This window comes from Gossypium arboreum, chromosome 10 (genome assembly GCF_025698485.1).
Source record: "Gossypium arboreum isolate Shixiya-1 chromosome 10, ASM2569848v2, whole genome shotgun sequence".
NCBI classification, from domain to species: domain Eukaryota; kingdom Viridiplantae; phylum Streptophyta; class Magnoliopsida; order Malvales; family Malvaceae; genus Gossypium; species Gossypium arboreum.
This window is the reverse complement of record NC_069079.1, coordinates 114,004,165-114,018,817: the sequence shown is the minus strand read 5'-3', so window position 1 is coordinate 114,018,817 and position 14,653 is coordinate 114,004,165. Positions and strand designations below refer to the sequence as shown.

General features: G+C 34.6%; 1 protein-coding gene across 1 annotated transcript; it reads right to left on the bottom strand.

Moving 5' to 3' along the window:
- Positions 1–13,366: 13,366 nt before the first annotated feature.
- Positions 13,367–14,447, bottom strand: LOC108488258 (uncharacterized). Its single transcript, XM_017792548.2, has one exon. The coding sequence runs from the start codon at positions 14,203–14,205 to the stop codon at positions 13,573–13,575; it is 633 nt and encodes a 210-aa protein (XP_017648037.1). The 5' UTR covers positions 14,206–14,447; the 3' UTR covers positions 13,367–13,572.
- Positions 14,448–14,653: the final 206 nt, after the last annotated feature.

Sequence of the window (14,653 nt, the reverse complement as noted above, 5' to 3'; positions counted from 1 at the left end):
CACAGACAATTTTGTATCGCAACATCGTGGGCAGTAACGAAGAAGTTTAAAAATCAACCTGATATCGCGACATCATTAACCTGTCGAGATACAGAATACAGTTTCTCAAGAATTCTAAAACTACAGGGTGTGTCACTGTAACACCCTATACCCGGCTGGTCGCCAAGCCCAAATACAGGATGCCACACCACCGTCTCATGTCATATACTACGAGTGAAAGTCCAATCTAAAAGAACCGTCTTTCTTATTATCATTCGTATAGGTTTTAAGTCAATAATATTTGTTAGTTATCAAAGTTACATGCTAACCATTCCTCAAATAGTCGTATAATAATACTTAAACATGAGTAAGGTCCAGTTAATGAAATTTCCAAAACTTGTCCATAGGTATCGATACTGACACTTGGGTATTGATATTTTCCCTAGGTGGTATCGATACCACTTGGAAAATCGATACCAAACTTGCATTCTGTTTCTCGACTAAAATCCCAAAGTCTCGAAAATTGTCGATACCTGTCATGAAATATCGATATTTTGACCTCGAGTATCGATACTCAAGCAAAGGTATCGATAACAAATCTCTAATCTAACTTCCCCCATGTTTTAGAACACAGTGGTATCAATTTTACAATACAAATATCGATACCTCTGCTTCCGACCTAAAAAATGCAGCATACATAAGCAAATAATCCATTCCCATTTAATTTCTAAACATCATACATCATATACTTAGACAAATAATTAACCAATAGCTAAATTTCGATAGTTCAAAACATCAAAAATGTGTCCGAGCTAGAAACGCCATGACATCATTAATGTTTATAACCTAAGCATAATCATAACTCTTAAACCTCATAAACAAAAGCTATAACCAACAAAATATCTAGAAATATCTAGAAGATAACATGTCTATAAACAAGTCTACCACAGTTTCTTTTCCCTAAAATGTAAGTAAATAAAGAAAACCTACAGAATAACACAAAACTGGCCTGGATCACCTCTCGGAAAACCACACCACTCACACTGGTATGCAACTAATTTGCAATGGGTAAAAACGGAGTAAGTGAGCTTAACAAGCTCAATGAATGATTAGAATGACCACATCGCACACATACCATCATGCATCCTCAAGAAAACCATTTAAGTACAATTACAATAGTCCTATGTCTAGTGTCGTAGAGTACCTAACCATGCTTTATCTACTGGTTCTTCTACATAGCATTTACATATTCATGCAAACATATATCATGTAACACACATACTTAAACAACCATATATCACAGTTCTCTCAAATCACATATAATGATAAATTTGCAATATAGCACATACTCCATTAAGCATAAAACATGTTCCACACAATTACATTTAATATGATAGATTGGCGATATAGCGCATACTCCATTAAGCATAAAACATGTTCAACATAGTTACATATAATATACTAGATTGGCGCTTGAGTTATGAAACATATAACGAGCTTTGTCATCACTCATAGGATACACGGATCTCCAACACACCAAATATAGACTCATAGAGTCAAACATGTCCCAAAAGTGTAGCATAAAGCTAACACTCTCCTTATTTCCTCTCACATGTCCCGTTGAATGGAGCTTAGTTCACATTCCCTTATCCCTCCAACATATTCCAGGGCCTCAACACCCTAAAATCACTGTATGTATAGGTGACTACTCACAATTCTATGGCATGCTAACTATATCCAACAGTTTCAAGATTACAAGGCCAAAATATCCGAAAAAACAATCACATATCACTTACTGATTATCCGTGCACTATCACTGCATGTTAACATCTTTTGCAAAACACTATCACTATCATTTAACAAATTTATATATCATGTATACATTTGCACTTTTCACAACAGTCACCATATCCACATATCACATGTTTGAGCTTCTCATTACCATGCATAATTTCATAATCACATAAGCACAAAACCACAAAATGAGTATAGATTAGAGGTGATCATGGGCCAGGTTCGGGCCGAGCCCAGAAAAAATTCTAAGCTCGTTTTCTAGGCACGGGCCCGGCCTAGCCCGAACCGAAATATGAGCCTGAAAATTTGTCCAAACCCAGCCCAAAAGAAAATTGTTAAGCCCATTGACTGCCCAAATTTATATTATTTTTTAGCTTATTTCGTTAAATAAAAATTAAAATATAATAAATCAAATATATTTAAAAACATAAAACAAATATTAAAATAAGAAACAAATAAAAAATGAGACTAAAATAATTCTTAAATCAATACACAAATTGAAAATATAATAAAAATGGTTATATTAAAATTGAAAAAAAAATAAATATGATTAAAAATAAAAAAATTTATTTAGTATATAATTCGAGATGCCCGGTTAGCCCGGCCAAAAAATTTTACGAGGCTCAAATTGCTTTCTAAACGGGCCTCATTTTTTGCCCGAACCCATATTTTGGGCCTACATTTTTACTCGAACCATTCTATTTTTTAAATGGGCCTTCGGGCCGGGCCAGGTAGCCCAATCCATGATCACCTCTGGTATAGATACAAGAAAAATTACACTCGAAATTTAGAGTAGTGGTTTAGACTACTACTAAATTCTCAATTAACACATGACTCATGTCTACGAGTAGCAATTCCAAACACTCACCAATTACGTTTTCGTTGAAAAGCTGAAAGCTCAAACCAGCTTTTCCTTGCCTTTATCTCTACTCGTAAAAGGTCCTATCAAATCTGAAACTTCACACAACAATGCATTCAATAATCAGCTAAGAACTCACCACAAGTAATCCAAAAACATAAGCCAAAACTAAGTTCTCATGTAACCGAAACATTTAACATAGCAAACTTAAAACTCAAATATCTTAGTCTATACTCAATCTTTTCGCCTAAAACCAATTTTGTTCATCTTATAATTCACCTACAACTAATTCCCAACCTTTAAACTACAATAAAATACTCAATTTATAATATCGACTTTTTCGACATGTTTTATGCCTATTTTTCGAAAATTCATTAAAACTCAAGAATTCTTTAACGAAACGTAAAGTATGTTTAGAAACCTTCTAAACATATTAAAACAAGTTGAAAACACTTTGAAACCACATTTTTATGCAAAATCCCAAAATTCACCATTAAGACCCAATTTTTGGCTTTTATTTAAAACATGCAATTTAATGGCTAAAAATTTTGTTTTAAAGACTAAATAACATTTAAAACTAATGAGAAGATGAATCGTTACCTTATTTGACAAAAAATCGAGCGTTTGATCGAAAACCTGAAAAACTCACAAGCTTGACAATGAGGGAATCTATGGTGTTTTGGAGTGTTTTTCTTGAAGTATTATGGAGGTTTAATGTTGTAAGGATGATGGAAACCAAAAGACTAGAGTTTGGAATGGGAAAACAAAGGGATGGCAACAAGAATGGGATCAGAAGAAACTAACGTGAAATTTATGTAGGTGGGGGAAGTATCAGGTTGAATTTTAGAATTTGGTTTAATTGTCTCTTAAAAACTCATAATTTTGACTCTTTTACAAATCAGTCCAATTTTCAAAATTGAAGGTCTTAAAACTCTTTTTCAAAAATTGATTTAGTTTTTTTAAAAATCATAGTAAAAAACATTATCGATAAATCATGTCGCAAAATTTAAAACACTCTAATGTTAAAATTTCTAAATTACCCCAAAAACTCCTAGGCCCTTTTTTTAGGTGTTATAGTCGCGAAAATGAACCCAGGTGTCACGACAACGAACCCTAGCGTCGCGACTTACACAGCCTGTCAGGGATGTTGCGACAATTTTTTTGCAAGGTCGACCCAACCTAATCGCGCAACCCGACGAAATAATCCTTATTTCACCCGATTTTTAATCCTAAAAACACTCTTTTAAACATAAAAATACATTTCTAACTTAAACCAACATCATTCTAAACACTTAAACTCCTGTACAACCTCTTCAAAACCCTTAGCCTCCAAAACCCTTCTTCTCCTCAAAACCTAAGTTTCTAATCCCTTATTTCTAATTCAAGAAGCTCCATCAGAAGAAGTCAACATCAACAAACACCAAGAGGAAATGCAAACGAGTTCAACAAGAGTTGAGGTTTAAATATTATCAATCTTCTCTTACTGCTCTATTGGATGTCTTGATTATTTTTCTTATAGACTCTAACAAGAATGCCTCCACGTAAGAACCCAAGAACTCCTGTTTAGGAAACCCCTCGTGTTTCCAACCCTATTGGATTTCATAATGCCAATATGGATAAATATTTTCTAGAGTCACAAGGGAGACCTTTAATTCAGGAATAAGGGTTTGAACTGTAACGCCCCAATTTTCGGGAATCCTGTGAATGTTGGCATAGGTTTAATTATGTTAGTGGGCCTCTAGAAAGCCCAAGCTTAAGATAGAACCCGACAATTTTAGTTAATTTTTGTTCCATAAGAAAAAGAGGGTGAAATTCTGAAATAGGACCTATGTGAAAATGTTTGAAAATGCTATAGGCTAAATTGAAGTGGCCAAATAAATAGGAGTGCAAAATAGGAGGATTTGCATGACAAACCTCCCATTTTACATGTAGTGGCTGGTCATCATGTTGTTGTAGACAAAATGTACACTTGATATCCATAATTTATGGTACAAATTGATACAAATTGATAATAGGTTAGGTAAATGTTCCATGATAATAGGTTAGGTAAATGTTCCATGATAATGGGTTAGGTAAATGTTTCATGATAATAGGTTAGGTAAATGTTCCATGATAATGGGTTAGGTAAATGTTTCATGATAATGGGTTAGGTAAAAGTTTCATGATAAGAATTTCATGTCTTTTGTATTAAAGAATTAAATGAATAAATTATGAAATTTTATTAAAAGAAAAAGGGGTGAAAAGAACAAAGTTTTGTCCATCTTTGTTCATCATAGCTGAAAGTTAGAGAAGAGAAAGGAGAGGAGAAAGCTCTTGAGTATTCGGTCATTAGGAGGAGGAAAATTGAAGGTAAGTTCTTGGTACCTTGCTTCTATTTTGAGGTTCATGAGTTCTTCTTGATTCTACCTTAACTCTTGAAGTATATTTTGATTTTTAGTTGTGTTGTGAGCATTTAGTCATGAATTAAAATGAAGGAAATGGTTGTTGTTTCATGTTCTTTTGATGAAAAATGGAAGATAGGTGAAGTTGAGCCAAACAAATGAGCATGCATGTGCCTTAGATGCTAAAGGGAAAAATTGGCTAACATGTTGTGCTTTAAAATGATGAAATAGAGATTATACTTAAGTAAAATCATAGATATGTGATGATTGATTGGTGATATACATGTTTAAATAACAAGCATGCAAGTTAGGTGTGAAAGAGTGATTTGGAAATAAATTGCTTGGGACAGCAGCAGTAACGTGACTTTGGAAAATCACCATAAATTGTGGGAGATGAGTTAGAAGCTGCATAAATTATGTAATTAAAGCTTATTGAGTCTAGTTTCTAATGAAATAAACAAGAACATATTTTGAATTCCGTACAATGAGAAATTTGATTCGTAATGAAGAGTGGTCAGATTAGTCAAATAGTGATACATGGGAAACTTTGAGAAAAATCTGGTATTGATTGGCTAAACCAAAAATTCTGAAAATTTTATGGATAGAAGATATATGAGTCTATTTTCAAGGAAAATTAACGGAACTTGATTTGGAGTTTCGTAGCTCCAGTTATAAATAATTTAGTGACTGTTGTTCAGGAAGACAGCTTGCAGTGAAATTATGATTATGTGGTAAACATTGACAAAAATTTGTTAATGAGTTGCTTATTGATTTCTTATAAGCTTACTATGATCTGTAGGTGTGGTTGGCCGAATATTGTAAGGGGTTAATACGTCGTTTGTATTTGAATAGTTAGATTAACGTGTTAGTAATCCAATTGTAGGCGATTCGTGTGTGGATCTCGTCACAAGATATCGTCAAAAAATGTGTGTAATCGACACCTCTCATAGACTAGATTGGCAAAAGCCGAAAAGCCGAAAAGCCGAAATGCCGAAAAGTCAGTATTTTGGGAATTTGCGAGTGTGCGAATGCTCGTAAGATAGTTGGGTTTGTATATTTGGTAATCTAAAGTAATAAACTGCAGTACGCGCGATTTCGTACATTTTGATAATTTGGGCTTAATGGGCCAAAGATCGGGTTCATGGGCCAACGGGCCCAATTCAGTAAGTATGTGCGGTAAGTGTTCTGATAGTACGTAAATAGTTAGGATATGCATGAAAACCCTAAAAGTAGCTAAATTACTATAATACCTCTATGTATGGAAAATTACTGTTAGACCCTTAGGTGCAAAATTACCGTTATACCCCTAGGGTTAATTTTGACTGAAAAGCTTGACGATTTGATTCTGTATGATGTATGCCATGATTATATATCTGTTGCATGGGGACATGGGTTATATTATGGAGGAAGCGTTCTGGTGGCTATGCCACAAATATCTGATCTGGTGGCTCTGCCACATATATCTGATCGTGGCTCGCCACGATTATCTAGATCTGGTGACTCTGTCACATTATTCGCTCAGCAGCCATGCTGCAAATTCGTGGTGTGTAGCGGTTGGGTGGGTCGAGTTGTCTCCCCACACGGTGTAAGGTTGGTACGGGGTGTATACGGTTGGATATGGTTGGGTTTCGCATAAACATGTAATATCTGCTTCGCTCATTATGGGCCTATGGGCTTTATTTTGAATTCGCTCGGGCTAAGGCCAACTTATTCTATTTCGTGGTTTAAGCTGATATAGGCTATGGTTGGGTTAATTTACACACGAGTTTCCCAAACTCACCCTTTTATTTTCATCCACGCAGTAATCCCCAACCATAGTGGGCTTGGAGTCGTGAGGAATTCGAGTGGCCACTTGCTCGAAAGTTTGATTTTCTTGGTGAACTGGACATCCTTTTATTTACGTTTGAAGTTTTGGGTTTTTAAATGTAATAAGGCCACTTATTTATTTTTGATGGTTTTTTTTATATGTATTACTAAGATAGGTAATACTTATTTTAACTGTTGAAATTGGATAGCTTTAGGGCGTGTTTTCAAAAACAACAGTTGATTTCAAAATAACACGACAACAAGCAAAGCTTCCGCAATGAAAGTATTTTCCAAAATTAATCACTTTTCCTAAAAATGACTTAATCAAATCGGTTTCCTAGAAATATCCATGACGTTAAAGTGTGGCAATGGCGGTATGCATGTCTAGGATTGGATCCAAAGGAGCTTGGTACTTAAGCGGTCAATGGACTCACCACCTCTTTCCTGTTTCCTACCGGTGCAGACTTCCATTCACTTTAACCTTTAATGAATTAATCTTTTGAACATCAAGTACGATTTTCTGGACTTAGAATGGAAAATTTATTTTTTTTTACGTTTTTGATGTGGCATGCCGGATCCGGCCATAACTTCTGGGCCGGGTTTGGGGTGCTACATGAACCCTCGAAGATTCACTACAAAGAAATCTGGACTTTGGTCCGTTATCATCAATGGGAGCAGTTTTGTGTTACTCCCATGAATAATGCAAACATACCAGTGGTTTAGGCACATGTTATGGACACCATTCCATTAACCTAAATTCCCTCTTTAGATTTAGTTTCGTTTTATTTCTTTCTTAGGTTTTTCAGAGTTTAGTTTATTTGTTCGTTGCGTTCCTTTAAGAGATCTAATTTGTAAAGATGATCAACTTCTATGGATTAGTGTTATTATTTATACAAATCAGGCTTTTCTTAAACTCTACACTTCAATCTATTCATCATGTTTTATTCTTCCATCTATTCCAAATTGTTTATGAAAACTATGAGGAACTAATCCTTCTATGGGGAATTAGCGAGTAGAGGCATGATCTATTAATTGTTTTGTAAGGTTGCTCAACGGATCAGCTATTTGGGAAAGGAAGAACGTGAAACAGGCCCTAAGATTAACAACCCCGAGAAGTCATCAAGGTGGGAATTAACCCAAAATTGGTCTTGTCCATTCCTGAACACCTTCACCCCAAGCCAATCTGGACTATAAGGTTAGAAGATAAGTAGTCCTTGCTGACTAGTTATGTTAATGAAAGATCAGAAGATCCTGCTAGGATAGTGACTAGTTGGTTGACGAGGAACCCGAAACGATAGTTGATCAGGATTGTCTAAGCAAGCTAATCACCCATCATCATTTTTTATTCCTTCTACTTTTTCTATCTCTTGAAATTTAGCTTTATTTATTGTTATTTTGTTTTATTATTAGTACTATAAAAATCCACGCAAATCTCTTATTTACATTTTTGTACTATAACTTAATTAAAGTATTAATTAGATATTTTAATGTGTAAGTTAAAATTGATCCAATCTTAGCCTCCCTTGGGTACGATCCTCGGAGCACTCACCCACCTCGTAATTATATATTTTAATGCAGTATTCACACAATACGTCCAAAGGCAGTCAAATTGTTGGCACCATTGCCGAAGAGGCAACGTCACTAGGTTAATTTTAATTTTTGCACGTAAAAGAATAATTAGGAAATTTGTAGGTTATAGTTGTAACTTTCAATTTATTAATTAACTCGTCTAACATTTTTTTCATGAATCCTATACACCGTCAACCAAATAATCAATCAGCACAAGTGGAAGATCATTCAACTCAACTTAGATCTCATCAATGAAGTTAAGGAGACAACAGAGGTCAAAAATGCTGCAAAAGCTCAACAAGTTGCACAATACTATAACTCCAGAGTAAAGAATAAGCAGTTCCAAATGGGAGATCTTGTTTTAAGAAATACTGAAGCCAATCTTTTAGTATTACAACAAGGAAAAATGAATGATAGATGTTGTAGAAAAAGTAGGCTGTGGAGATTAAAAAATAGCAAAGATAGATAGCCCTGTTTTGCCTCGTACATAGAATGCATGCCATCTAAAAATATATTATGTATGAATGATTCGTCCCTCTTTTCAATAAAGATACACTATTTCCAAATATTGTTTACTTTATACATCACGAACAATCTTATTTGATATAGCTGATTTAATATTGCTTCTCTAACCAGCTCGTTGATTTAAGATCACAGTTGACATTATTAAGGTTCACTAGTTTAAGATCTTAATATATGTTCATTCGATTTAAGATCATGATCAATCCTATTTGAGATGGCTGATTTAATATCGTTTCTTTAAACAGCTCACTGATTTAAGATCACAACTGATATTATTAAGGTTCGTTGATTTCAGATAACAACTTATGTTCATTCGATTTAAGATCATGAACAGTCTTATTTGATATAGTTGATTTAATATCACTTCTTCAAACAACTCATTGATTTAAGATCACCCCAAGTTCGTTTTATTCAAAATTATGAACAATCTTATCTAAGTTAGCCATCTCTAAATTATATTAGTTGACTCATTTATGGTGACAAGTTGATTATGCAGTTTGCTCAAACAAGTTCGCAACTAAACACCACATCGTTACAATACAAAATAAACATAGATTTTTCATTTCAAATTAAAAAGAGACAAGTAAAATGAAAAAAATAAAATTAAGAATTAGCGTAGGTATCTTAAGGTTCAATGAACTCTCCATCCTCTCATTCACCCTCTCCTTCATTTTCACCCCCTTCATGTCTAGCAGTGGGAGCTACACTTGTCTTAATAGGATTCTCAGCGAAGTAAAGTTTGCTAGAATTCTTCCATTCTTCTACAAACTCCTCCTGAGTTGCTCCAAAAGAGAAGTGAACATCAAAATCCAACGAGGCACCTATGATATGATTAAGAGCATCAAAGTTTACCTTGCGAGCATCGAATGGGTCACCAACTACCTGAGCGTGCAAGAGGAAGTTACACTTTAAAACTAGTAAGTATTCCTAAAAGCTTTCCATGGTATTATTTTTATACTTCTCCAAATCCTCTTTATGCTCTTTCACCATATTAGCCACTGTAAGTTTATGTTGCTCGTCCATCCTTTTCATGGTTGCTTCCAAGACACCCTTATCAGCTCCCTCAAATATGATCTCTCTATGTAAATTTTCAATATCTTTTTCAGCAAGGTAGAGACGCTCTCGTAACCTCTTATTCTACTCCACTAATTTTTTATTTTCTTCATCTAAGTTATTATGTAATTTGTAAGCCTTTCTAGTGCCCCCATGGTAAACTAGTAAGAATTTTTAGTCTCTTTCTTTTTCACCTTTACTTCGTCGATACCCTCAGCGAGCCTTACACTAACCATGCCAGCTTCAACTAAGACAACTTGAAGAGAAAGTATAAGCTCTTGTAAGGAAGATTTCCTTATACAACTGGATGATCTAGACGGACATATATGCTCTTTTGCCTCTTCATGCATGCAATTTTTCCATTGTTTACTCACTTCACTAGGACTATAAGAAAATTTTTGCATGCTGAGATGCTCGCGCCATGGGAATAATGTTCATGTCTCACCACCAAAAGCAGTAAACTTCATTGAAACACCAGGAGGGCCATAATCAACAATTACCCTGAATGTATCTACAATTGGTGGTCTTAGTGGTGCTTGAGATTAGTGGGAGAGTTAGAGCGAGAAGGAACTATAGTAAGGACTGTACCAATAGAGGTCACATCGCCAAATGTTGCAACACAATCTTTTCCTTTCTTTTGACGAAGCTCTTTTGCTGGACTACCCTCATATTCAGTACTCAATACAAGGTTAGTAGTTCCTATAGTAGTCTTTTGTTTCTTTCTACTGCTCGTACTCCCTTCCCCAACTGCAGTAATAGAGGGACCACCTAGCACATTTTTCATAAAGGATCACATGTCCATGTAATCGTCAATCTCTCTAGATAAATTGGTGGATTCTTCTGAACTCTCTTTAACACCCCGAACTGTGACTACATCACCAACTAATGTATTATCAGCACCAGCAGTTAGCAAAAGGGGGTTCGCACCACTTTTTGGACCCCCTGAAGGTTTCAAGAACCACGGACAGGGCTTTAGTTTGTAAAAAATATAAAAATAATTCTTAGGCTAATTTTTCCTCCCTAAGAGTATAAGCCCCAAATCATCAGTGCCTCCATACGGCCATGCAAACTGTGCAAGTAGTACTCTCATGGTGTTCGCACCATTACCATTATCAATAGGCCGCCATCTATTAGGGCTCAAATTTAGGAGGCAATGCTGAAACACATTCCTAACAGTCAGCACCTCCTCCAAATTTAGTATACAACCCTTGCGAAGTCTATAATACTAACCCCACCCAATTTCAGACATAATTTCTTGCTTTTTCAATCACAATCGAAAAATCAAAACCACTTTTAAACTTATACTTAACCCATATGTACTTACAGCGGTTAAACAAAGGTTCGAAGACCAATTCGAGATGATTGATTCTACATCTTGAGGAGATAAATAAAATAAACCTACCGAACCACCCCGATTGTACGTTTTTAGTTGGTACAAATTCTGGAAAATCGAAAATCAATGGCACTTTCTCCCGTCGACTACATCCAATGAAATATGTCATTTTGACCCACCACGAAAAGCCAAATAACTATCTTGGAGTTGTCCTACTTTCATCGAGAAGGTGGCAGAAAAGGGATAGAGTGGTAAATGGAAACTTATCTCTATCATGTGCAGTGGAAATAGGAAACCCCCATCGGTGGTATCGCTCAATCGGTTTAATCTTTTGGGGATTGAGAAATTGTAAGCAGGTATTTGAATTCCCCGAGTAGCCAAAATGCGACTCATTTCTTCCTCTTTGGTTGTGCAAACATAAGCCTTTGCTTCCACCGAAATACTCATTTCACGGTGTCATGAAGAGATGTCCTAAATAACACGACCACTTTCTCTCATCCTAACCATTATGTTCTAATAAACCCATAAAAAGTCACAAGAACGATGGAAATTTTAAGAAAATTACCTCTGATATTGTTCTTCTCAACAACGAATTCTTCTCCAAAATTTCGATTTCAAACAGTTTAGTTTTTAAGGCTTAGGCAACCTCCTTTTAAAAGGGTATTATGCTTTAATGATTCATGTCTCCGAGAATAGGGGCATAATCAGTTGTGTACAACTATACCACTCCTTAACACGTGGCGAAGCGTATGTTACAAGTTAAAACATAATGCGCACATAATAAGATTTTCCTTACGTGAACTCTCATCTCGTAAAATCAAGTTCAAGGAAAAGTCACTTTATAACTCTTCTTTGAACCAGGTGGCAAACAAATTGTTATAACCCGCTACCCGAGTACCCAATTGGGTCTTAACCTGTACTTTATACAATTCAAACCTAAGGTTGTAAGGAGCTCACATCCTTCTACGATAAGATTGCATGATATATGTTCGCTATATTAAATAGGCGAGCCTACACCATGCAAACATGTGCTAACCCTAGTATAGGGTATGTGTCAACATGTATGGGAACCTACCTACGATGTCACATCCATGAACAGTAACCATATCATATAAAAACACACTTTAACCCACCTGAAGGGGACACATTCTCTAAAATACTTAACAAGGTTTTTATTGAATGGTAAAGTACAAATGTTGAAAACTATAGAGGCTTGGGTTCAAATCCTATTATGTGTATTTATATTTCTATTTTTATATAAAAGATATAAAATAATAAAAGCACTTTCAAAATAATATGATTTACTTTGAAAAGCAAAGATATTTAATCATTATTCAACTAAATTAGTGTTTGATAGACTCGTAACAATAAACACAAATAAAAGATTTAATATTAATATAGAAGATATTATGCTATACTTAAATTCAATCCATCCCAATCTTAATGTTTCTAGTTTAAGATTCGAAATTTTCCAACTAAAACTAACTTAAACAATTAAATATGATACAAATTTCATACTTAATTTCAATCCAATTCAACTCAATCTAATAATATCTCTAATCTACGGCAACCTAACCAAGTGGTTAAAAAGGAAGTTACATTAGTGCTAAATGATTCTTCACCATTCCTATTTTGTTTGTTCATTACATGCTAGTCTGAAAACGCATACACCCAAGACAAAGGCTAGAGTGAATTAATGCGTCCCACATGGTTATTTATTGCCACAATTATAAAGCATGCATCTTCATGTGCACACACATGAAAGTTATCAAGAGGATTATTGATTTACTTTTAAAGAATTTTTAAAAATAAAATAGAATTAATTAAAGAGAAAAATAACTGAAAATTATTAAACTTGTAATGAGTAATGGGTTTCCTTTGTTTTTACAATTGAATGTACTTAATTAGAGATAAACTATACACCAAATGCTAGTATAAATTACAACAACATCATGACCTTTTATTGGTTTTTGTTGAGTTTGATGGTTGAATAATGTAAATTTAATAGCTCAAATTATAAACTAAGTTAGGAGGATTATTATTATTTTAAGTATTCATGTTTAATATATATTTGTTATTAAGATATAATATATGAAATATATAAAAATTATAGAAGATCAAATATCACTTATATCGAAATATACCGGTACCTAACACTCATCTCGAGTCTAAATAACATACGATGTTTACTATACACCTAAAAGCAAAATGATAAAAACGAAATACCATGAAATTAATTACTTAACTTATGTCTAGGCAATAGTACCTTGACCTGATCAGTCATAGCTAACAAATGATAGCAATGCTTTCTTCATTTTTATCATTGACCGACCACCTCTAATTTCATTCAGAGTCCTTGGTTTAATCCCAAAACACAACGTCGAAGCTGTTGATCTGAGTCGTTCACCAGCATGATCATCATCATCCATGCAATTATGAACGGGTGATATTGAACATGAACATGAAAAATAGCCCCTTAGTCTATGAGATAACTTTCTATTCATGGAAGCATTAGACCGTGATGATAAAGACAATAAAGAACATGGTGAAGGAGAAGCATGGTTTATCCTTGGAGCGGCGCTGATCAGCTTCCGAACGATGGAGCTGAAAAGGGTCGATTTCGAGTTCTTTTTTGGCACTGGTTGCGATTTTGAATTCAACGATGAATGATACGAAGGAGGGGGAGTTAAAGGAGGAAGAGAAGTGTGAGGGGAAGGATGTTTAGGGGTTCCAGGGTGTGATTCCCACATGAATGGAATAGCACCCGAAGCTGATCCATAGTAGACCATTGAAGAAGAATTAGACATGGAAGTTTCCTTGGACATTAGCCTGCAGAAGAACTTGTCATCTAGCTTGATTTGGAGAGCTTTGTGAGGCTGAATCTCATGGCTACTGCTGTCACTCCACATTTGGGAAACTGAATTCGTGCGAGTGGGTGATAATTATTTGATATTTTTATTTTAAGAGAGTGTATGCTCAAGATCCGAAGTTGAAGCCTGGTAAAGATCGGAATAGAATATTTCAAGGCCAAATAACCTGTTTATGTCTAAGTTTGGTGGGTATGTAATTTAGGCTCATGCAATTTTCTTACATTTCATATCTTTTCTTTTCTTTGATGTAAAATAACAATAATAATAATAATAAACTCTTCCAGAATGAAATAGATAATATCTATTGGTTATTCATTCATTCGGTTGAATTGAATTTTAATTAATTTTAATAATTAAAATATCAAATATTAGATAATTACGTATAAAACACTTAATCAAATTAAAGGGTATGCATTTTATTTTGTTTTTGACAAAATAAAGGGTATGAGTTTTAATATAATTCCATTGGGTTAAAATGTTGGAATAT

Excerpts from the sequence above, each read along its gene's own strand:
- LOC108488258 (XM_017792548.2), bottom strand. The coding sequence starts at position 14,205 with ATGTGGAGTGACAGCAGTAGCCATGAGATTCAGCCTCACAAAGCTCTC.